Source organism: Haliotis rufescens, unplaced genomic scaffold, assembly GCF_023055435.1.
Source record: "Haliotis rufescens isolate VD_foot unplaced genomic scaffold, xgHalRufe1.0.p SCAF_14, whole genome shotgun sequence".
In the NCBI taxonomy this organism is placed as follows: Eukaryota; Metazoa; Mollusca; class Gastropoda; order Lepetellida; family Haliotidae; genus Haliotis; species Haliotis rufescens.
The window spans coordinates 431,954-458,478 of NW_025963824.1; the positions used below are offsets into that span (position 1 = coordinate 431,954).

General features: G+C 38.4%; 1 protein-coding gene across 1 annotated transcript; it reads left to right on the forward strand.

Moving 5' to 3' along the window:
• The first annotated feature begins 1,606 nt into the window (after window positions 1-1,606).
• On the forward strand, window positions 1,607-21,230 carry LOC124124938. Its single transcript, XM_046488230.2, has 9 exons — window positions 1,607-1,715; window positions 6,859-7,995; window positions 8,312-8,365; window positions 8,600-8,634; window positions 12,037-12,127; window positions 16,472-16,506; window positions 17,081-17,114; window positions 18,094-18,336; window positions 19,620-21,230. The coding sequence occupies exons 2-9, from the start codon at window positions 7,023-7,025 to the stop codon at window positions 19,664-19,666; spliced, it is 1,512 nt and encodes a 503-aa protein (XP_046344186.2). The 5' UTR covers window positions 1,607-1,715; window positions 6,859-7,022; the 3' UTR covers window positions 19,667-21,230.
• Window positions 21,231-26,525: the final 5,295 nt, after the last annotated feature.

Consider the following 26,525-nt stretch of genomic DNA (forward strand, 5'->3'; position numbering starts at 1 on the left):
TTCCACAGACAGAACGTATAACTGTCACAGCAGTCAGTATGAATGCGCGATGTTCCACAGACAGAACGTATAACTGTCACAGCAGTCAGTATGAATGCACGATGTTCCACAGACAGAACGTATAACTGTCACAGCAGTCAGTATGAATGCGCGATGTTCCACAGGCAGAACGTATAACTGTCACAGCAGTCAGTATGAATGCGCGATGTTCCACAGACAAAACGTATAACTGTCACAGCAGTCAGTATGAATGCACGATGTTCCACAGACAGAACGTATAACTGTCACAGCAGTCAGTATGAATGCGCGATGTTCCACAGACAGAACGTATAACTGTCACAGCAGTCAGTATGAATGCGCGATGTTCCACAGACAGAACGTATAACTGTCACAGCAGTCAGTATGAATGCACGATGTTCCACAGACAGAACGTATAACTGTCACAGCAGTCAGTATGAATGCGCGATGTTCCACAGACAGAACGTATAACTGTCACAGCAGTCAGTATGAATGCGCGATGTTCCACAGACAGAACGTATAACTGCTACAGCAGTCAGTATGAATGCGCGATGTTCCACAGACAGAACGTATAACTGTCACAGCAGTCAGTATGAATGCGCGATGTTCCACAGACAGAACGTATAACTGTCACAGCAGTCAGTATGAATGCGCGATGTTCCACAGACAGAACGTATAACTGTCACAGCAGTCAGTATGAATGCGCGATGTTCCACAGACAGTGCGTATAACTGTCACAGCAGTCGGTATGAATGCGCGATGTTCCACAGACAGAACGTATAACTGTCACAGCAGTCAGTATGAATGCGCGATGTTCCAGAGTATCACGTGTCTACACTACAGCACATGCACATGGAATGATCAATATGATAATGAGAAGATACAGTTGCCATGAACAATATGATACTGGGGTGATACACAGGACATGATCAATATGACACTGAGGTGATACACATGGCATGATCAATATGATACTGAGGTGATACACAGGACATGATCAATATGACACTGAGGTGATACACATGGCATGATCAATATGATACTGAGGTGATACAGTTGTCATGATCAATATGGTACTGAGATGATACACATGGCGTGATCGTTATGATACTGAGGTGATACAGTTGTCATGATCACATAATAATGAACAAATACATGTTCAATATTGAATACAATTTTAGTTGTTTTGAAATTTTCTTTGGGTATTTGATACAAAACAGGTCTTTTACATTGTAAAAACAGTCATTTTATGTTGTGTCGAAAAAGCATATTCCGTTTTATACATGGGTATTTCCCATACCATGAACGAAAATAAGGGGAGATATGTTTGACTCAAAATACCAGTGTCGTCTTTCTCCGACGATGTCACAGACATGAACCAGCACTGAAATCAAATAGAATGGTGTCATGTTTTTAGTGACTCGTTACATTTGTTGATAAGGCTAGAGCTCCATTGATGATAGTGCAACATCATGTATAAACCGATGTATAGGTGCAAGACATTACTGACAGATGACAAGATACACTTAGATTACGTTATTTATCATGTCTGATAACGGCCTATCTGGAAGAAGAAAAAACAAAGTCACCTGACCCGATAGGGAAGTTTAAAGTTTGAAAGAGAGGGGCGTAACACGATTTCAACTTGATGTTGAGACGGTTGTGTGTTTGGCAGTACGGACACTAGCAGTTTTTTTGTGAGTACTGAAATTATGAAATACTTTAAATTAACGCATCTTCCCTTTATGAGTTACATAACTAGATAATTAGATAAGAAAAAGTGACTCGTTACACTTGCTTCATTGAACGCTTTAAAAATATATATATAAGCCCTTTTCAATATTCATAAGAAATCTCTATAAAAAGCAGAGTCCATTGTACGATTTAGACTAACCATTTAGACATGAGCATATATCACAATGAAATATTTCCGCTTACATAATTTGATTTTACATTTCACTGCAACCATTTATATGTTTGGAGAATTAACTACTTCATAGAAATCCTGATATTGAATCACAGATAAATACATCCTGCAGAAGGTATACATACATATTTCGGAGATACAATCAATCTGGAGAGACCTATAATGAACTAACGAATTGTCATGACTGCACAATTAAAGTGTCCCCAGTCACATATTGCTGCTTTTCAACTCCAGTCTAATCTCGTTTTGTGGAACTCGGATGTGTCGAGTTGCATATTGTCTCGAACTCACCTTCCGGTCCCTGCGTCTATTTATTACAATTAATACTCGGATCTGTCAACTCGATGTGTCGAATTCCATATTGTCTCGAACTCACCTTCCAGTCCCTGAGTCTGTTTATGACAATTTATACTCGGATCTGTCAACTCGATGTGTCGAATTCCATATTGTCTCGAACTCACCTTCCGGTCCCTGCGTCTATTTATTACAATTTATACTCGGATCTGTCAAATCGATGTGTCGAATTCCATATTGTCTCGAACTCACCTTCCGGTCCCTGCGTCTATTTATGACAATTAATACTCGGATCTGTCAACTCGATGTGTCGAATTCCATATTGTCTCGAACTCACCTTCCGGTCCCTGCGTCTATTTATGACAATTAATACTCGGATCTGTCAACTCGATGTGTCGAATTCCATATTGTCTCGAACTCACCTTCCGGTCCCTGCGTCTATTTATGACAATTTATACTCGGATCTGTCAACTCGATGTGTCGAATTCCATATTGTCTCGAACTCACCTTCCGGTCCCTGCGTCTATTTATAACAATTTATACTCGGATCTGTCAACTCGATGTGTCGAATTCCATATTTTCTCGAACTCAACTTCCGGTCCCTGCGTCTATTTATTACAATTAATACTCGGATCTGTCAACTCGATGTGTCGAACTCCATATTGTCTCGAACTCACCTTCCGGTCCCTGCGTCTATTTATTACAATTTATACTCGGATCTGTCAACTCGATGTGTCGAACTCCATATTGTCTCGAACTCACCTTCCGGTCCCTGCGTCTATTTATTACAATTTATACTCGGATCTGTCAACTCGATGTGTCGAATTCCATATTGTCTCGAACTCACCTTCCGGTCCCTGCGTCTATTTATTACAATTTATACTCGGATCTGTCAACTCGATGTGTCGAACTCCATATTGTCTCGAACTCACCTTCCGGTCCCTGCGTCTATTTATTACAATTTATACTCGGATCTGTCAACTCGATGTGTCGAATTCCATATTGTCTCGAACTCACCTTCCGGTCCCTGCGTCTATTTATGACAATTTATACTCGGATCTGTCAACTCGATGTGTCGAACTCCATATTGTCTCGAACTCACCTTCCGGTCCCTGCGTCTATTTATTACAATTTATACTCGGATCTGTCAACTTGATGTGTCGAATTCCATATTGTCTCGAACTCACCTTCCGGTCCCTGCGTCTATTTATTACAATTAATACTCGGATCTGTCAACTCGATGTGTCGAACTCCATATTGTCTCGAACTCACCTTCCGGTCCCTGCGTCTATTTATTACAATTAATACTCGGATCTGTCAACTCGAGGTGTCGAATTCCATATTGTCTCGAACTCACCTTCCGGTCCCTGCGTCTATTTCTGACAATTTATACTCGGATCTGTCAACTCGATGTGTCGAATTCCATATTGTCTCGAACTCGTTTGGGAATCCCAATGATCCAATTAAGCATAAAGGTCTCCTGGTCACTCGAACAGTTAAAAAATATTTAAAAAATGCGTCCACACACCAACGCATGCCAAACTTTAAACTTGCTTCGTACACAACCGACTGACCTCCGTTTGTTTTAATAACATCAAAGGGAGGATGCTTTCTAAACATATGCTATCTAATCGAGGCTAATCAACAAGCAGACGTGACATCGAAGGAGCCAGCTGATTACTGTATGCAGCAAGTTATTGTTCTCATGTGACTGCCCTTGACACATGGAAATTTAGAAATTAGTAGTGAGTGAGTACGGTTTTACGCCGCTTTTAGCAATATTCCATCAATATCATGGCGGGGGACACCAGAAATAGGCTTCACACATTGTACCCATGTGGGGAATCGAACCCGGGTCTTCGGCGTGATGAGCGAATACTTTAACCACTAGGCTACCCGACGCCCCTTAGAAACTAGTAAAGCGAATTTGAATTATAAGTTAGTATGCCTTATGATATGTTGTTTTTTTCTTTACAAATTCACTAAGTTGGTTGTCTCGAATCCTCGGACAACTTTTTTCGATCCCTACGAGTTCTACAGTGAGTGAGTATGATGTTCAGCAATATGACGGCGGGGACACCAGAAATTCGCGTCACACATTGTACCTATGTAGGGAATGGGAACACTTTAACCACCTGACTACTAGGGCTGGCACAGGTAACTCGGGTACTCAGATTGGGTGGGTACTGAGGAGGACCCGGGTACCCACAGGAATACCCGGACCCGTGATAAATCACGTGATATATTGTTTAATGACAAAACATATTTAGAACCCTATGGTTACATTCAATCTGGCGTTATATGTTTGAATAAAACTAAAACTTCAGTCAACTTCAGTTTATGCATGACCAGATCGTTTTATACGAGTATCTGAAACCATTTTCCCAGTGCTCCGGTCATTTGGACCTATCTCTTGAGACCTACAGCGGGTACCCGGGTAGGGTCTGTTCATAGGGGTGTGGGTACCCGTGTGGTAAGTTTTAGTGGAACAAAAAGGGGTTAAGAGTTATGAGTTAATATGATGTGGCTGTCAAGATGATATTTCGGCAATAAGGTTTAGCTGCATGGGAAACTGTTGGTTGACGGAAAGCAATTGAGAATACTTGTCATGGTCATGTTTAGGAGAGAACACTTGGTGATTTTAGTCATCTCAGTTATCGATACATAGTAAAGGTCCAAGGTGAAGGTCAGCTACCATCCATAACGCGTATGTCCCCCGTCGGAATCGATAGCTGTCTGACATCTCTTGCCCATGGAAGAGTCCAGTATGCCCGTGCTCTTCCATCCCCTCGATGGAGGGAGAAATCTTGATTCGTTGCTGAATCTCTCCATCGCAGTTGAGGCCATACCCTGTGTTGTCCACACCAATATTGTCGTTGTTGACGATGTTGTTCACTCATTATGACGCTCGTAGACCTGCTGCTCTTACGCGGGTTCGTACGGTCTGGTCGGAGATTCTTCGAGTCCGGGTCTTTTAAATGATGTTGACGTGGCTGTGGTCGTCCTTTCTCGTAGGTGGCGAAGTCGGATGAAGCGATCTTGGGCGGGGGTAGTTACTCTTGGTTGTCCCGACCTTGACCGATCACGGGTTGACCCATGCTGTAGAAACTGACCCCATAGCCTTGTGATGGTGCTGGGCGCTACAATGAAAACCCTGGCTATAGCTGATCTGGAATCCCCTGCCTGCAAGCGGCCTATGCCGTTGTTTCTTTGCACTTCTGTTAATCTTGGCATGTTGTGGAACTGTCACTGTTCGATTGAAGTAGATGCCAGGCAATCAAAAAACCTGCACTTTAGTACCGTTCTTAGTGTTGTTGACACTATAACACATTAAACTTTTCCTTGTGCACCTCTTGGTTCGCAAATTTTGCTTTTATGGCCAAACATATCCGTATTCCGTTTATTTTTTAAGAGTATACATGCATGATCTTTATACTGAAGGTACCAATATAAATTAAGCTTGATTGTGTTAATTATTAAATAAGCAGTCTGTGAAATTATTAATTTATTTACATATTTATTTATAAGAATTTACATCAACATGATTTCGCGTTCATTGATTTATAAACGTTCAAACGGGTGTGCATACTTTGAGTTTTAAGTTTACACCTACCTTGAAATGTTGTGCACACATAAACGGAAAACATGTTGAAGTCAATTCTTCAGTACCGTCATGTACTCGCTTCAATCTGGTGTGCCGACTAGATATATAGGGACAACTGCAAGTAATGGGATGTGGCACTTAAAGGAAACGCCCGGAGGTTGCGATAGAAATATATTCGAGCATCATTCTAGAACAGTGAATGTTGTCGCGTCTTTAACCGAGAACGTATTCTCCATGAACAGCATGGCGTTAGTAGAGATATAGAGTAAGTCAATTCTCACTGTTTCAAATTACGTTGAGTGAGTCATTATTACTTCTCAACTGTTAAATCCTAAAGGGTGTGATTAATGCTTTTCTACTGTTAAATCCTACAGGTGTCATAATTGTTTGTTTTTTTTACTGTTAAATCCTACGGGTGTAAAAAATGTTCCCTACTATTAAATCATCGGAAGAATTTCTGGCTTACGATACGAGAATAGATGGCAAGACCACACAATAGCGAAAAATAAAATCTTACCAAGATTTTGGAGATCACATGATAAAACATAGCTCAAAAGGTCTAGAATATGCAGATATTGATGTACGACTGTCGACTTCAGCAGATATGATTTGATTCAATTAATTTGTGATCTTTTTAAGGCTGCCATTGAGCAATTGAAAAAACGTATTACAATAATAAGCAATAATAAGTTCTCAATAATCACAGCTCCTCCCATGATTAGTTTTCTGCTGTTATATCTGGGGATGTTTCTTTTGCTATTGTTTAGAGAACAGTTTTCAAGACAACACAAATAGACCTGGTAAGATATGATCATGATTATAGACACTGCATCGTGAAACACAGCGAAAGCCTCGGGAATATTCCGACAGTTTCAGTGAAATAATTCGTAGACTGTGAAAGTATGGAAATGACTGAATGGCGTATTTTCATCATATACTCAGCTATGAGATGTGGATGAACTGTATATATGCGATTGAATTTCACTTGCATTGTCCCCTACTTCTTAATTTGCAGAAATCTAAACTAAAGGCACCAAGAAAAGGACTTCTCAAAATCTACCCAGTAATAGAAAAAAACAACAGCAAACAAGGCCATCTTCTAAGTGCCTAGACAGACAAGTTATATAAAGTGAGGTGGAAATATTACATCACAGCAACAAGAAGACGACAGTATCAACTATGGAGGGTAAAGTTTACACGGTACAGGAAATAATAGCTTACTTTGAAGGCAAAACTGATGAACGTTTTAATTGTGAAATTGAAGCTTTTGCTCGGGGAAATACAGAAAGCGCAAAACGTTTTAGAAATATGATGAAGGGAAGGAGGTCAGTTCATCCTGACAGTTGGAGCACAGCTGTTGCTGAGTCTGCCAGGGGTCATTCTAAAATGAAGAAGGAAAGGCCAAACGCGGAACCCGTCTCAGAAGGTCATATTTCTTCTGCTAATGTCGAGGAAGAACAAATTAAAGGCGTCAGCGAGGGAGACTATACCGTGGAGGAAGAGGGCAATATTCAAAACGTGACCAGCGTTGTCAAAGATGGACAACTTATCAACGACTCTTTGGGAGGTGATGTCGTCAATGTAGAGGACAACATGCAACACGTGACAAACGTTGTCAATGATGTGCACATCACAGGCGCCACAGGCGTGGATGAAGAGGGCAGCATGAAGCAGGTGACGGGGACTTCATCCAATGAAGATGTTGATTCTTCTGATGTTGGAGTGGAGCACGTTTCAGGCGTCACTGGGGGAGATGTTGACAACTCGACTGTAGTTGGCGTGGTAAAAGGCGGAATGCGCAACAAACAGACCGTGATTGATAGCGACATCTGTATCACAGGCGGCAGAGGCCAGCCTGACGGAGATGACACCGGTGCAGATGACAAACCGAAGGAAGTCACTGGAGTTGCAGGTGGTGCTGTCAAGGACTCTACTGTTGTTGGGGAAGTACACGGAGGCATGGAAAATGAACAAACCATCGAAAATTCTAAAATCTACTCTGATGGTGGCTTCGGCGGAAACCTTCAGTTCCTCGACCTGAACATCAGACAGAGAGAAGATTCTGGCGAACAGCAAGATGGCGCTGTGCAGATCATCAAAGACTGCATCATTGATCTCCGAAAACCAGATGACCAAACAGACAAAACTGAGGGTAAATATATATATACATATTCACGTTTTAAGTGTCTATGTCCTGACACATATCAAGAAGAGCATCATATACGTATATGTATGCACAGGTAGACACTTGACTTCCCTTTGCATGTGTTTATGATGTGTAACACTGATGTGACAGGACACGCTCATCTCCTCGCGAAGACCTGGAATCATCACTATTTTAAAGTGATTCAAAACACATGCATATTATTTAATAGGAATGGTAAACTTTGACCATGGACAGTTTTGATGTTTGTACATGTAGGTATATGCTTTATAGAAATCGTAAATGCTATTTATTGAATCCACAGAGGACAACTATGGTGATGCGGATTGTGACCAGGGCCAGGCTTCTGAGGAGCCAGGTAAAAATAGTAAACCTGATTAACAATGAATAATTCATACCAGCAATACATAAAACATAACCAGTACTTAAAGGTGAAGCGAGATAAACACGGACGAAAGAAGGTCATATTTATTACTTTTGAGAAGACTTCATATTACTTGCCTTCCACGGGTCCCTAACAGGTTTCACCCATCATACTAAACATAATATTGACTCAGTTTGCGCTCGACTTATTGTGTGCTACTAATTTCAGATGAAGATACCGATCAACAAGCAATGCAGAAAGAGGTATTCAGAAATAGTTCTTGTTGATTACTGGATTGAGAGGATTCCTGAAAACAATTTGCTGTAATTTCCTATCATGAGTGACAATTGAAATAGTGAGATGTAATTTTAGAACATTATGACTGACAGTAATAATAGTGTGATGTAATTAAACCACAATATGACTAACATAAAACCGTGAATTAATTCCCACTCTAAGGCAGGTCTGACATTGCTCACGGCAAGCTAAAGATGCTCCCACGTAAATGACCAAATGTGTATTCAATTATTTTATGGTTAGCATAATGACATACAGATACTAGGGTGTTCTTATTAATGAAGGCTTCATATATATCTGGTTAAAATATGGTAGAAAGGTTTACTATTGTCAGTAAATCTCGTTAAAACCATGTTGTCATGTATGCCTGAGGAGTACACAGTGAGACGTGCACAGGGTGCAACACAGTACACAACAACCTTTTTAGGACGTTTGCAGCACTAGATCAATACCTATTCATTTTTAAAAACTTATATCTAAATTTAGAAAAACTGAAATCGTCCTTAATGACAACATCACATAGAGCCTGTAACTCATTATAACCATTACATGGCAGATACGGGAAGTGAAGGAGTAATCAAGAGTAACACATAGTAGAACATCGTTAACACTGAGAACATTACATGGCAGATACAGGAAGTGAAGGAGTAATCAAGAGTAACACATAGTAGAACATCGTTAAAACTGAGAACATTACATGGCAGATACAGGAAGTGAAGGAGTAATCAAGAGTAACACATAGTAGAACATTCTTAACACTGAGAACATTACATGGCAGATACAGGAAGTGAAGGAGTAATCAAGAGTAACACATAGTAGAACATCGTTAACACTGAGAACATTACATGGCAGATACGGGAAGTGAAGGAGTAATCAAGAGTAACACATAGTAGAACATTCTTAACACTGAGAACATTACATGGCAGATACAGGAAGTGAAGGAGTAATCAAGAGTAACACATAGTAGAACATCGTTAACACTGAGAACATTACATGGCAGATACGGGAAGTGAAGGAGTAATCAAGAGTAACACATAGTAGAACATTCTTAACACTGAGAACATTACATGGCAGATACAGGAAGTGAAGGAGTAATCAAGAGTAACACATAGTAGAACATCGTTAACACTGAGAACATTACATGGCAGATACAGGAAGTGAAGGAGTAATCAAGAGTAACACATAGTAGAACATCGTTAACACTGAGAACATTACATGGCAGATACAGGAAGTGAAGGAGTAATCAAGAGTAACACATAGTAGAACATCGTTAACACTGAGAACATTACGTGGCAGATACAGGAAGTGAAGGAGTAATCAAGAGTAACACATAGTAGAACATCGTTAACACTGAGAACATTACATGGCAGATACAGGAAGTGAAGGAGTAATCAAGAGTAACACATAGTCGAACATTCTTAACACTGAGAACATTACGTGGCAGATACAGGAAGTGAAGGAGTAATCAAGAGTAACACAAAGTAGAACATTCTTAACACTGAGAACATTACATGGTAGATACAGGAAGTGAAGGAGTAATCAAGAGTAACACATAGTAGAACATCGTTAACACTGAGAACATTACATGGCAGATACAGGAAGTGAAGGAGTAATCAAGAGTAACACATAGTAGAACATCGTTAACACTGAGAACATTACATGGCAGATACAGGAAGTGAAGGAGTAATCAAGAGTAACACATAGTAGAACATCGTAAACACTGAGAACATTACATGGCAGATACAGGAAGTGAAGGAGTAATCAAGAGTAACACATAATATAACATCGTTAACACTGAGAACATTACATGGCAGATACAGGAAGTGAAGGAGTAATCAAGAGTAACACATAGTAGAACATCGTTAACACTGAGAACATTACATGGCAGATACAGGAAGTGAAGGAGTAATCAAGAGTAACACATAGTAGAACATCGTTAACACTGAGAACATTACATGGCAGATACAGGAAGTGAAGGAGTAATCAAGAGTAACACATAGTAGAACATCGTTAACACTGAGAACATTACATGGCAGATACAGGAAGTGAAGGAGTAATCAAGAGTAACACATAGTAGAACATTCTTAACACTGAGAACATTACATGGCAGATACAGGAAGTGAAGGAGTAATCAAGAGTTACACATAGTAGAACATTCTTAACACTGAGAACATTACATGGCAGATACAGGAAGTGAAGGAGTAATCAAGAGTAACACATAGTAGAACATCGTTAACACTGAGAACATTACATGGCAGATACAGGAAGTGAAGGAGTAATCAAGAGTAACACATAGTAGAACATCGTTAACACTGAGAACATTACATGGCAGATACAGGAAGTGAAGGAGTAATCAAGAGTAACACATAGTAGAACATCGTTAACACTGAGAACATTACATGGCAGATACAGGAAGTGAAGGAGTAATCAAGAGTAACACATAGTAGAACATCGTTAACACTGAGAACATTACATGGCAGATACAGGAAGTGAAGGAGTAATCAAGAGTAACACAAAGTAGAACATCGTTAACACTGAGAACATTACATGGCAGATACAGGAAGTGAAGGAGTAATCAAGAGTAACACATAGTAGAACATCGTTAACACTGAGAACATTACATGGCAGATACAGGAAGTGAAGGAGTAATCAAGAGTAACACATAGTAGAACATCGTTAACACTGAGAACATTACATGGCAGATACAGGAAGTGAAGGAGTAATCAAGAGTAACACAAAGTAGAACATCGTTAACACTGAGAACATTACATGGCAGATACAGGAAGTGAAGGAGTAATCAAGAGTAACACATAGTAGAACATTCTTAACACTGAGAACATTACATGGCAGATACGGGAAGTGAAGGAGTAATCAAGAGTAACACACAGTAGAACATTCTTAACACTGAGAACATTACATGGCAGATACAGGGAGTGAAGGAGTAATCAAGAGTAACACATAGTAGAACATCGTTAACACTGAGAACATTACATGGCAGATACAGGAAGTGAAGGAGTAATCAAGAGTAACACATAGTAGAACATCGTTAACACTGAGAACATTACATGGCAGATACAGGAAGTGAAGGAGTAATCAAGAGTAACACATAGTAGAACATCGTTAACACTGAGAACATTACATGGCAGATACAGGAAGTGAAGGAGTAATCAAGAGTAACACATAGTAGAACATTGTTAACACTGAGAACATTACATGGCAGATACAGGAAGTGAAGGAGCAATCAAGAGTAACACATAGTAGAACATTGTTAACACTGAGAACATTACATGGCAGATACAGGAAGTGAAGGAGCAATCAAGAGTAACACATAGTAGAACATCGTTAACACTGAGAACATTACATGGCAGATACAGGAAGTGAAGGAGCAGTCTGAGAGGGAGGAAGAAACACGACGACTCATGCAGGAAAAACAGGCAACCATGGAGGAACAACTGCAAAGTAAGCAGACAATAGAGTAGAGAAGTTACTTCATAAATGCATTAAACTTTTGACATATTATAAATATATTCGAGTATTAGTATTGCCAAAATAATTACCAAGAACAAAGTAGATGTAGAACGTCAACGGCAGAGAATAAACAGATTCGATTATCCATTCGAAACAGGTTACATTTGGCTAAAAAGGCAAAATGACACGCTCATTAATTTATACAGTAGCATATATACTGAACAACAAAAATTTCGTGTGACATTGAATAAGATTTAATGCAAAGTTATGTTTTTTACCAAATCTGAACCAATTTTGGTTTGCAACAGATAAAAGACTCATGTAAGTGTTCAAATGGTTTAATTTGCCATACTGACTTCAGAAAATGCGTGATTTTATAAAAAAAAACATGAACATGCCAAATTGTCAATTTACAAATCAATAGCGTGTGTGTCCACCTCTGGTTGGGATGCAAGCAACACATCTTCGTCTCATGGAATAGACAGGCGTCGCACAAGGTCCTGTGGGATATCTGCCCATATCTGCTGGAGCATGTTTCGAAGTTCCTGGAGTGTCTGCGGAACACGTGGTTGACGTTGAAGGCGCAGATCCATCTCATCCCACATTTGCTAGATTGGTGAGAGATCAGGGGAGCAAGCCGGCCAGGGGGTGACATTCACGTTGTTTTGTTGGATCCTGAATAAGTCGAGCAATTGTCGAGGCCGGGCGTTGTCGTGTTGAAAGGTAATGCCTTGGCCATGACGACGCAAAAACGGTAGAACAACAGGGCCGATGATTTCGTCGCGGTAGCGCTGTCCAATGACATTTCCCTCTAACACTATCAAACGGGTCGTCTGTCTTGCTGCAATCCCACCCCATACCATAACGCTGCCTCCCCCGAACCGATCCATGACACAATGATTGAAAGACGTTCACCTCGACGTCGGTACACTCGAATCCGCCCATCGCTGTGGCTGAGTTGAAAACGAGACTCGTCAGTGAATAGAACTTGTACCACTGCATGCCCGTCCAGCGTAGACGCTGTCTGCACCACTGTTTCCTGTCAAAATGGGACGTCTGGCGGGTCTTCTGGCGACAATCCCTGCACATCTGAGGCGACGACGTACGGTTTGCTTCTTGTAGTCACTGTTGCTGGCTGGAATCGTAGGTGTGTTGTTCGAATCCAGTTGTCTTGTCGATTATTGGTTAAGCGTGGCCTGCCACTCCGATGATGGTGTCTGCATTCGTCTGTTGCCAACGTTGCCATAAACACCAAATGGTGTTTCTGTGGGCGTTTAATTGTCTTACAACATCACATTGACTCCATCCTGCTTCAAGCATACCAATGGCTCGCAGACGCTCATTTTCGGACAGGCGTGGCATTTCGTAATGTTGAATAATTGCGTAATTTTGTTGCTTTTCTGAGTGGTTGTTGTCAGCACGATGCTAAACAATGTATAGGGAATCCCGTTAACGCACACGTTTTAATACCCATACTTAGGTAGTGAAATGCATGGGGCTTGCATAAAAGTCAACTTTTGCATGTAAACAACTAAACAAATCCTGCCAGCCGGTTCAGGTTTATTTGAAACCTGAATTCCATTACAAATTAGGATATATCAAGTTTAAATTCAATTTGTACTTATTTTCCACGTCAAAAACAGTTTATACTTATTTCCTAAGTAAAATACAATACAGATATATTTTCTATGATATATACAGTATGTATTTATATCCCAGGTTAAATACATTTTGTACTTATATCCCATGTTAAATACAATATCTACTTATATCCCATGTTAAATACAATATCTACTTATATCCCATGTTAAATACAATATCTACTTATATCCCATGTTAAATACAATATCTACTTATATCCCATGTTAAATACAATATCTACTTATATCCCATGTTAGATACAATATCTACTTATATCCCATGTTAAATACAATATATATTTGTTTCCCTTGTTAAATACAATATCTACTTATATCCCATGTTAAACACAATATCTACTTATATCCCATGTTAAATACAATATCTATTTATATCCCATGTTAGATACAATATCTACTTATATCCCATGTTAAATACAATATCTACTTATATCCCATGTTAGATACAATATCTACTTATATCCCATGTTAAATACAATATATATTTGTTTCCCATGTTAAATACAATATCTACTTATATCCCATGTTAAATACAATATCTTCTTATATCCCATGTTAAATACAATATCTATTTATATCCCATGTTAGATACAATATCTACTTATATCCCATGTTAAATACAATATATATTTGTTTCCCATGTTAAATACAATATCTACTTATATCCCATGTTAGATACAATATCTACTTATATCCCATGTTAAACACAATATCTACTTATATCCCATGTTAAATACAATATCTATTTATATCCCATGTTAGATACAATATCTACTTATATCCCATGTTAAATACAATATATATTTGTTTCCCATGTTAAATACAATATCTACTTATATCCCATGTTAAATACAATATCTTCTTATATCCCATGTTAAATACAATATCTATTTATATCCCATGTTAGATACAATATCTACTTATATCCCATGTTAAATACAATATATATTTGTTTCCCATGTTAGATACAATATATATTTGTTTCCTATGTTCAGTACAATATCTATTTATATCCCATGTTAGATACAATATCTACTTATATCCCATGTTAGATACAATATATATTTGTTTCCCATGTTAAATACAATATCTTCTTATATCCCATGTTAAATACAATATCTATTTATATCCCATGTTAGATACAATATCTACTTATATCCCATGTTAAATACAATATATATTTGTTTCCCATGTTAGATACAATATATATTTGTTTCCCATGTTAAATACAATATATATTTGTTTCCCATGTTAGATACAATATATATTTGTTTCCCATGTTAGATACAATATATATTTGTTTCCCATGTTAGATACAATATATATTTGTTTCCTATGTTCAGTACAATATCTATTTATATCCCATGTTAGATACAATATCTACTTATATCCCATGTTAAATACAATATATATTTGTTTCCCATGTTAGATACAATATATATTTGTTTCCCATGTTAAATACAATATATATTTGTTTCCCATGTTAGATACAATATATATTTGTTTCCCATGTTAGATACAATATCTACTTATATCCCATGTTAAATACAATATATATTTGTTTCCCATGTTAGATACAATATCTACTTATATCCCATGTTAAATACAATATATATTTGTTTCCCATGTTAGATACAATATATATTTGTTTCCCATGTTAAATACAATATATATTTGTTTCCCATGTTAGATACAATATATATTTGTTTCCCATGTTAGATACAATATCTACTTATATCCCATGTTAAATACAATATATATTTGTTTCCCATGTTAGATACAATATCTACTTATATCCCATGTTAAATACAATATATATTTATATCCCATGTTAGATACAATATCTACTTATATCCCATGTTAGATACAATATATATTTGTTTCCCATGTTAAATACAATATCTTCTTATATCCCATGTTAAATACAATATCTATTTATATCCCATGTTAGATACAATATCTACTTATATCCCATGTTAAATACAATATATATTTGTTTCCCATGTTAGATACAATATATATTTGTTTCCCATGTTAAATACAATATATATTTGTTTCCCATGTTAGATACAATATATATTTGTTTCCCATGTTAGATACAATATATATTTGTTTCCTATGTTCAGTACAATATCTACTTATATCCCATGTTAAATACAATATCTTCTTATATCCCATGTTAGATACAATATATATTTGTTTCCCATGTTAAATACAATATCTTCTTATATCCCATGTTAAATACAATATCTATTTATATCCCATGTTAGATACAATATCTACTTATATCCCATGTTAAATACAATATATATTTGTTTCCCATGTTAGATACAATATATATTTGTTTCCCATGTTAAATACAATATATATTTGTTTCCCATGTTAGATACAATATATATTTGTTTCCCATGTTAGATACAATATATATTTGTTTCCCATGTTAGATACAATATATATTTGTTTCCTATGTTCAGTACAATATCTACTTATATCCCATGTTAAACACAATATATATTTGTTTCCTATGTTCAGTACAATATCTACTTATATCCCATGTGAGATACAATATCTACTTATATCCCATGTTAGATACAATATATATTTGTTTCCTATGTTCAGTACAATATCTACCTTATTCCAATGTTTCTTAAAACATAAGTTGAATTACTATTTTCAGATGAGCAGCGAGAACGGAGATGGATGCAGAGTGAAGCAAGTAGTATAGGGAAATTTATTTGGAATCACTTATTGTTTAATTTCTGGTGAACATTTCATCAGAAATAGTAAACTCCATTCAGCCATGAATGATTCTGACAGTTTCTATATTATCTTTTAGATTGGTTGATATTGCTGGAATATTGCTAAAAGCGGCGTAAAACCATACTCACACACTCACTCACTCTTATATTGGTACAGTCAGCCTTCTAGAAACTGTTCCATCCCAAAGTTCCTAGGACGATCAAGCTTGTCATGTCTGTTAACTCTGAAACCCACTGAACAGTGCTTCAATCATTGACTAACACAACAACAACAATCATATTATGAATTCAAAATTTCATCTCCTATTTTTTGCTCTTATATTTAGAAAATTTGTGCTTATGATTCTACTAATGGACAAACCAATATATGGCTTGGGTCATTATGATTGTGCGCTAACATCAATTTATATATTTTGAAGTTATTTTTGAAAATATGCAAGGGCGTTTATTGATGAAGTTACAGGTTTGAAATACGGTGCTGAGGTATCATGACGTAAGAATGATACATGTTGTTCATACACTTTCAGATGCAGAGAATAAGCTATGAACAACAACAAAATGGTAAGCATGGTGGACAATTGAGAAATATATAACAAAATACATGTTTACATTATGACCACAACATCCATTAAGTCGACCAGCATGGGCCGCCGGGGAACTATTCGATAACGGAATCCCCACGTGGCCGCCACAACGGAATCCCCACATTGCAGCCACAACGGAATCCCCACGTGGCAGCCACAATGCAATCCCCACGTGTGGCCACAAAGGAATCCCCACGTGGCAGCCACAATGCAATCCCCACGTGGCAGCCACAAAGGAATCCCCACGTGGCAGCCACAATGCAATCCCCACGTGGCAGCCACAATGCAATCCCCACGTGGCAGCCACAACGGAATCCCCACGTGGCCGCCACAAAGTAATCCCCACGTGGCAGCCACAACGAAATCCCTACGTGGCCGCCACAAAGGAATCCCCACGTGGCCACCACAAAGGAATCCCCACGTGGCCGCCACAAAGGAATCCCCTTGGGTTCTTGCTTTCAACAAATGCTCGTGTTTCTATGACGCGTTAAGCAATAATTGTTAAAGTTGGGTTCCAAAGGACAAATGCTAATTCCTGATTCTTGTTTGTTACATTTTTATGTACCATCCAACATGGGTATGAACTTCCTTTTGCCTTGCGATTTAGAAGGTTTTAGGGATGCGGAAGATGCTTTTGACATCGACATGAAAACATACCACGTGTTTCATTGACTGTTCACCTTGCTGAAGAGAATATCATTTCTGTGAAATATTAACAAGCTACATAAATATAACAACCACTACACATAGCATGCTTTATCTGCTCAACTTGTATATGTTCCATCCACACAATTCAAATATACCACAAGATGTGTTTTATTCAAATGCCTCAGATCCTTCCATAACTGTGTATAACACCAAACACGCTGGAACACGTACATACATACACCCCTTAAACAGTCAATACAATATGGAGAGTAGCACATACTATGATTCCTCCTATATTCATTTTAAAGCTGCATACAGAGGATACCCACCTCCAGTAGCCAGATACCCACCTCCAGTAGCCACTCCTGCCATGCCTGCTGGTGGAGTAGTGATAACTACTGCTACACCGACTGCGTACGGTACCGTACCGACTACCTATCTCCCTCCAGTTGTCGGGTATCCACCTCCAGGTGTCTTCAATCCTCCCATGGCTGTTGGTGGATTGGTTGTAGCTCCAGCTAGACCTAACTCAGGCCGACCAAAAGGGACTGGTGAGCATTAAATGAATACATACCGAGTACGTGTTTTCAGGATATGATTGCTAAATAACACTACAAACACTGTTCGATTAAAATCGACAAAATAATTTCCATATTCATAAGACAATCTCTGCTAAAAGCATATTTGATTTGTTCCATTTCGACCATATCATAAGCAAGTGTTTATGACTCGCTATCAAATAATAAATGGAGATATAAATAGCATGTACGGTTTCCATGATGTGTGGATCTACAGGAAAACTCAACAAAACTAGTTCATGATCAAAAGCAGAGTCCAGTGAAAGATTCCGATTAAATAATAAAAAAGTGTTTATGAACGACAATAAAATAGTGATGATTCCATGTGTTTGCGAAATCATGAGCGTATCCTGCCCCAACGGCGGCACCCATCACATACAACGAAATAAATTGTCCACCTAAAATAACCAGGGCAACATGTGGTACACGTCCAAGAGGGACTTTCATCAGACATCATTTTTGTCACTGATGCGTCAAATTTGGAAATGTCCTCTTCACCACTCTGTCTCTCATTACACTTTTGGAAAATTTTACTGATGCCTTGAATGATGTAACATTGATCAAAACAACTTTGGAACAAGAGTCGAATAACGCTTTTTGAAACCTTCGTTGAAAGAACAAGCTCGATTGTACCTTAAAGCTGAAGACACCCAAGCTAAAGCTGTTGTGATGTTGATCCACAGAAAACGGAAGTAAACTATTGGCAAGTTGAAGCCATTCCTCCATCCTATTTTGTGGAGATGTTTTTGTTTTATGTAGGGTGACCACATTTAGTAGCAAATGCCCCACGGACAAAGGAAGGAAGTTGTCCATTATGTTTGTTCTGTGGGATAGTGAGTGGTGTACAAAGATAGAAATTCGAATGTTTCGACAGAATAAAACTTGGTTCTTTTGTGAGATTGCAAAAAATAAAACAAATCGTTTACGTTTTGAGAGAATTATCATGGTATTAATTTCATTTGTCTCAAATACGTTATGTGGCTATAGAGAAGTGCTTTATTGATGTACACGAGATGTTTAATGGTTACTGCATGCTTGTGCGTGCCAGTCATTTCCATAACTTATAATATCTTCTCTTTGTTCACATGTGTTCTAAATTACACACTACCTACACTGTGACTTAGACAGCTTTATCCGTATAGAGGGGTCGAGTTGCCAGTGTGAAGTTGAGTGTCTGCACACCATGACTTTGCTTGACTATTTCACTGTCTTGACTATATTTTGCAATATATCTGCACCTCGTTTTTTTCTTTAAGGTCTTCTAAAGAACATAAAGCACTTCATCAAGGGAGGAAAACAATAGCAAGATGTGACCACGGATTCCATGATGAGGCACAGACATTTTTTCAAATGAGAAGGCATTTCCTATAGGTCGGAATTATAACGTGTAACATTTGTTCCGATGTTGAATCAGAAAACATGTTTTGGAATATTTTGAGAAATATTAAATAGTTTGGATAACAGATAGGTTTTAACAGAAATGCAATTGTACAAGTGTGACATACAATTTAAGGTAATTGGTAAATTGATTCATTAACAAGGCAAAGTTTGAAATGTAGGTAAGGCTCAGGGTGGCTCAGTCATCTGAGGCGCTGCGAATTGCTGTGCACAGTTGCATCCTTTGGGAACGCCAGAGATCTATTGGGTTTCACCGAAGTAATAAACATCTGAAACCTGTATCTTACTGGGCTTTCCTCCCACATCAAGCTGACACGCTGTGATATACCTGGAATACTGCTTAAAGTGGCGTTAAACTCAACTCACTGACTCTCTAAATGTAAATAATTTAAGATATTATACCAGGAAATGTTTTAGAATAATTGTTGCAAGGATCTGTCACACTGTTCTGGTTGCAGACATATTGCCAAATGTTTCGTGAGTTAAATAGATGGCGTGCAGTGCTAAAAATAGCCCATGCACAGAATCCAGTCAGTTTAGGAGCATGGACCAGTACTCAAACATATTAGTTTCCGAAACTTATGTCAACTAGTGTATCATACCTCAGTTCATTTATAAATAAAACACCCTTGACTCATTCACCACCAAAGCTGTCTGACGTGAAATAACTATTATTTACATTAAGGCATAAATGGTACACAATCATTTCAACAACATATACATGCACATATCAAAATAGAATAAACACAAAACATCTTTGTCCAGCATGCATGCTTATATACACACATTCACTGAGGTAACAGTGCAACTAAATACGAAATCAAAGCAACCCAGAACTTTTTGGAGAATTTGAAGACTCACCAATACTGCATCCTTCTGCATTACCCAAATTGTCAAAAGGGCTGTATTCCTGGTAGAAAACCCGGGTTCTCCCCCAATGTCAGTCAACAGATTGGTAGGTACCAAACCTAAGGCACCAAGTACAATGCGGAGTCAGACAACTTGGTACTTGGGGTGTAAGCGTGACATTTCGAACGCGAGGTCCGCATACTTGCCAAGTTTTTCCTCAATCTTGTCAATCACATTAGTTTCAAATAGGACAGATGAATTCAATGATATAAAGGATTTCATTGGAATTGTCAAAAGGAAAAGATCAAGTTTGTTGGTAGTATACGGGCCTATTCCAAAGAATTTTGTATGTATCATTTTCCATGACGACAACTACATATTCCGGGTCATAACATGGATGAATATCCGTGTCAAAACCACAAGCATTGCAGAGCAATAATAAAATGATCGAGCCACTCCATCATGCCACTTTAGATACTGATTTTTTTGCCAAAGCAGAACACCCACTGACAATGTGTTGGACAGTCTCATTAAATTCCTTGCTTATTATTATACTTTGTATTATATGTTGCATATTAATACATTTATTTCGTTTGTCCAAGATTGAATTGAATAAAATATCATGCATTAATTTTTATCGTTGGTATTATCTCCAAACTGATCTCTGTGTAATCAGATGTACTTGCTAATGGAACCGAAGGCCAGGAGGCAAAGGAACAGCGAATTTGACCCGAATATGAGTCTCAGAACTCACCTTATGAATCTTGAGGTGAAGGTGTACTGTTCACTGTGTCACTTTTTTTTAAGTCGCATTAATGTATATCAATTGTTCCACGCTCCTGATGGTAGTGTTTTCCTTAAGAACCTCTTCACCACGAATCTTCACATAAACACAATACAGTTCCAGTGCGATACCATTAGCGCTGGTTGTTGAAATACAAGACTAATACACATGACAAGATACAAGGACCTTGCCCCAGGCTATCATAATGAGGAAATTAAATGCATTTCTGAAGCTGGAAACAGAAGCTTACTCCAGGACAAATGTGACCAGGAAAGGATATTCCACGAGCTCCTGCTGCAACTAGATATTCGGCTCTCAAGGGACCAATGATAATTTTCCTGTTTATTTCCTCCGTGGTGGAAGAGGGAGAATCCTCACTGTATCTCGGACGGCCGTGAACGGAAGTGCAGGATCAGAGGATCGTAGCTTTTAACTATCAAATAGTATGTCCAGGGACAATATGCATATGCAGTGTGACCTACGGCTGATATTATTTTGTCACATAAGTATTCAAATAAGAAAAAAAAATAAGCATGTACATAAAGGCCTTGGTGTACACAACCGTGTGTACCACATTTCACTCTACTGAGGTATACATGTGACCCACTATTGATATCATGGTATTGTCATCTCTTGTCTGACATTCTTATTCAAACAAGATAACCATACCTTGCATAACATTTTAACATATCTGTAGAAAAAGGCAATTTTCAGTATCAAACACAACCCAGTAAGTTTCCAATGCCCAACAAGCAACTTTCAGAAAAAATACCATTTTGGCATATGATTTTAATATCAATCCCAGAAAACACTACTGACCCTTAACTTCTGTTGAGTTGTTAGGTGCAGATACAACATATACGATCCATTTCGAATTGACTGCCTATAACTTCCTCTTCAATCTTGCCGTCCAGAAATACATACATCTATCTAAATTTAGGAACAACACACTTTCACTTAAATTATTCTAAAGGTGAAACTTTTGAGATATTCATTTTTTTCACGAAATATATCATACAAAACAATAACTAAATGAATACGTTTTAAAAGAAATGGGAACAAATAAGAAACATACAGAAGAATGTTTTTTTTATCTGAGAAAGTGTCGTAAAATTAAAAATGCATTCGGAAAGTCATGCTTGGTGTTTCATTTTCCTAATAGAAATAAGCTCTCATAAAATATTTTCACTGTATATTTACATAATTCTGACCGCTAAAATGAAATAAAAACACTGGACACTTTGTTTTCGTTTGGTGCATGGGTATATAGAGGTTATCACGCGAGTGTGTTTGGGGATGGTAAATATCCTGCTTTAGGAATAAACATTGTATTTAGCGAGCCTTGGCGTGATAACCTCTTTATCATATAATATCATTCATTAATTCTGTACTTCAGAATCGCTTTCCCTCTCTCACAAACATTACCGAAACACTGGGAGTTCTCCTGGAATGCGCGCAGAGGGTAAGTGATGTGTCTGTCGGACAGTGACAGTAGCCAATATAGTTCCAACTGAAAGCTATTTCTTTTACAGTGGCGAAGCCACATAAACGCAAAACAACAATTGTTTGTCAAAGGGAAGCTAGTCTAACCCTGGTCTATGAGACGTCACGGCCACGGTGAGACGTTGTCCAACTATTTTAATTTGTGGAGAAGGTTTCAAGCCGCAGAGGTCTACAAGCACAGATATGGCTACTGATCCCGCTTGTCTAGGCCTCGTTCCCTCGCAAAATTGTTTCGAAATTGATATATCTCCAAAGTTGCCCAAACTTATAAAATGCCTTATCTACGTCACAGTTAGACACTGATTTTCAGTATATTAGACTGTTCTTTTGATAATGATAGCAATTATCCCTGTAGTTTATCCATATTTCCGATGGTTAATTCTGACTCGATCGCCGAATGACGAGGGCTACGCCATGTTTGTTTATAAACAGTGAAAGTAGTCCCTACTTGACCTTTGATATTTGCAATACCATGACGTCACAATCAAATGACATCACTAATGGCTCTGCTACTGAAGCTGTAAACATAAAACTTTTTACACTGAAGTCACTGTTAATTACTCGTTGATAAAATTGGGAAAAAATCCTCGGCAAGCCTCGGAGTTTTCCCACTTTTATCAACTCGTGTTGATATATTGGATATCAAAAGGCACTCGGGCGAGATCCTTTATATAGAGAATATAGGAACAGATCATTTAAAAGTGTCAGAGCGAAAAACATATGTGTCTGATCTTAACAATATGTCTGAAATCCGAAAAGTTTATTTCAGCATAAATTGCTGAAATAAACTTTTCGGACTTCAGACAATCCGACTTTAATCCAATATGCCTCTTCCTTCACAATGTGTTCTTTATAGTGATATGTCATATATTAAATATGTGCTTGTCTCTGTGTTGGTATTTGTCGTAATGTCTGTACGTATCTAATGGCAATTACTGTTGCATGTACACTTATCACTGAAGACGGAATGTCGTCAGGTCCAACAGAAAATCTCCACGGTCAGTTCCGTGGGATTTTACATGCGCTTCATTGGGTACAACACATAAACTACTATTCAGCATCTGGCCAATATTGAATTGATCAACAGATGATAGTTATTATTCTGAATCAGATTGACCAGTTTTGTGCAGAGTAACAGCAACGTTACAAAAAAATATTGATGCTTTGTTTGACAAAGAAGTATAACAAGGTTATAGGGGGCACGGGTGGCCCAGTCGTCTAAGCCGCCGCAATTCGCTGTGCAGAGTAGCGTCCCTTGGGCACCCCAGACAGCGTGGGTTAGAATCCCGGTTTGCTCCGATTATGTTTCTAGGTTTGTCAGCACCATAACCGTGCTCGTGGATTTCACCGAAGTGGCAAACGTCTGAGTCTGCATCACTTCGGGCTTTCCTCCCACATTAAGCTGACACTACTATTGTCCGCATACTACTCCTTGTCTCCACTTGAACCTCAGCGATGAAGGCTCCTTCCTCAGTTTTGGACCACTCATCTCCCGAGGAAGCATGCGTTGTGAGGTGCTGTCGGTTTAAACCAGCACAAGGTTGTGGCCATTTTTAATTTCTTGCAAAACAATTGGGCTCAATTAATACATGGTGTCCTTAAACACTGCTGATGCGACGTTCCCTTAAAAATCGCCTATACCAATTGACATGGTCAACTCTTCCATTGTTGCAGGACGCATTGACGGCATTTCGCAGGATGGTCAGCGTGACACTTCTCTCCAGGCGAGAGTGGGGCTGCTTAGTTTACAAGTTCACCTGCTTGAGGAACAAACAACGGTAGAGCCGTAAATGACCTGCCTTCGCTCCTACTCAGTCGGACCTACAAGAGGTCATTGGTCATTTTTGTGGTTGTAGATGTTGTTGTCAAGGTCCCCGTTTTGGCATATCCAGGGGCTGTGACGTTGCTGTCTCGGAACCAGTAAGAAGTGGTGAATCTCCCAGATTGGTAGATATTATCTCCAAGTTCATTGTATCTTCTTTGGAACGAATGGAATGTTCTGTTCCCAGCCTTTCCTGTTTTCATATGACATGTATAGGCAGAAAATTGGGTCTATTCCTAAAGAATTTGGCCATCCTGGACGATCTGTTTGTACTATGTTTTCTGCGAAATGGCGATCATCTACCCCTGATGGTGATTGTTCCTGCAACGACAGACCTCCTCAACGCCGTATCCTGGCGAGCAGCTTCTGCTTCTCACGGATGCTACAGGTATGTTACTTGCAAAGAATGCCACAGCGTGTCTGAGCACAGCTACGACGACACTGGTTTTCATGTCTCTGATTTACAATGATCCGAAGAAAAGAGAGGCTCCAATTTCGGCTCATTTTTAACATGAAAATTGTCTAGACGTTATCCCTAGAGATACCTCCAACACTTCTTGATGAATTTATTCGCGTTGATAACTTCTACATAAAATCAGTAACGTTAGAACATTGCTTTCGCCTTTCGAAAGAGAGCTAGAGAATATAGATGTTTTGTGAAGGACTTTTAAATCCTCCCCTGCCAAATCCTTAAGTTGGTGGTAGACGGAGATGGCAATCTGGTTTGTAAACAACTTGTCATGAATATATACTGTTATTTGTACTTGTTTCAAAGAGAAAAAAGCTAAATTGTTCCCATTCTGGTCAACATGGAACATGCCCATAACACTTTTCATAAACATTTCGTTTGTATGCAAAAAGATATGTCTTTGTTACATTTTTTAATGTCTTCATCGAAGCAGTCAGGGTTGTGGCATAGAACCCCAAAACATTATATATCAAACTACCGTATCTCCCCTCTTAATTTCGCGAGAGCCGTTTACTCGGCGTGTATTAGAGACCTGGCTTGTATTAGAAAGCAAGCGTCTAATAGAGGAAATGTAGATGCGTTTTACAGTTAATATGATGATCGATCGGCAGCCATTATTTCATGAATCGATATGTAGGCTATCTGTGTATTCATACGCACGTTTTCTGTGTGAACTGGCTTAGTACATTTGAAACTTCTTTTTTACTAATCAGAATCAAGCATTTGTCAATGTCATGGTAGAATGACATGTTAAGAGCACTTAACTGTAAAAAGCACACACATGCACACGCACACACACACATCTGAAAACGTATCCTGGTTTGCTGAAAAAAATATGTTTGTATTATTTCCAAAAATATACTTCATCGTAAATATAGCATAAACATGCATACCAAAACCTTTACAATATACATATGTATTGACATATGAGTTGATAAACATGATACAGAATACAATATATATCATCATGGCCATGAGAAGTGTATGATGTCTCATACATATCCTTAGCACTTTATATACACACATCTGTTGCGGAATTGGTTGAGACTTATTCTCATCATTGTATTAGATGGGTGATCTAACGAAGGGAGATAAAAGGAAATACCATGGTTGAAAATTAAATATTGCCCTGTCTGATATTGTATGTATGACAAACATTAACGAGGCAGTTCTGAATAAACGTGGCTCTTCTCAGTCGTGGTTGCATTAAATATGTCCAACGTGAGTTTTTGTTATGTTTTCAGCAGGCCTCCATTCAGTTGGTGATGAACTTATCTATGTGACTCAGTAGATATTCTTACCATTTTGCCACCGCTACCAACCGATTTTCTCTACTT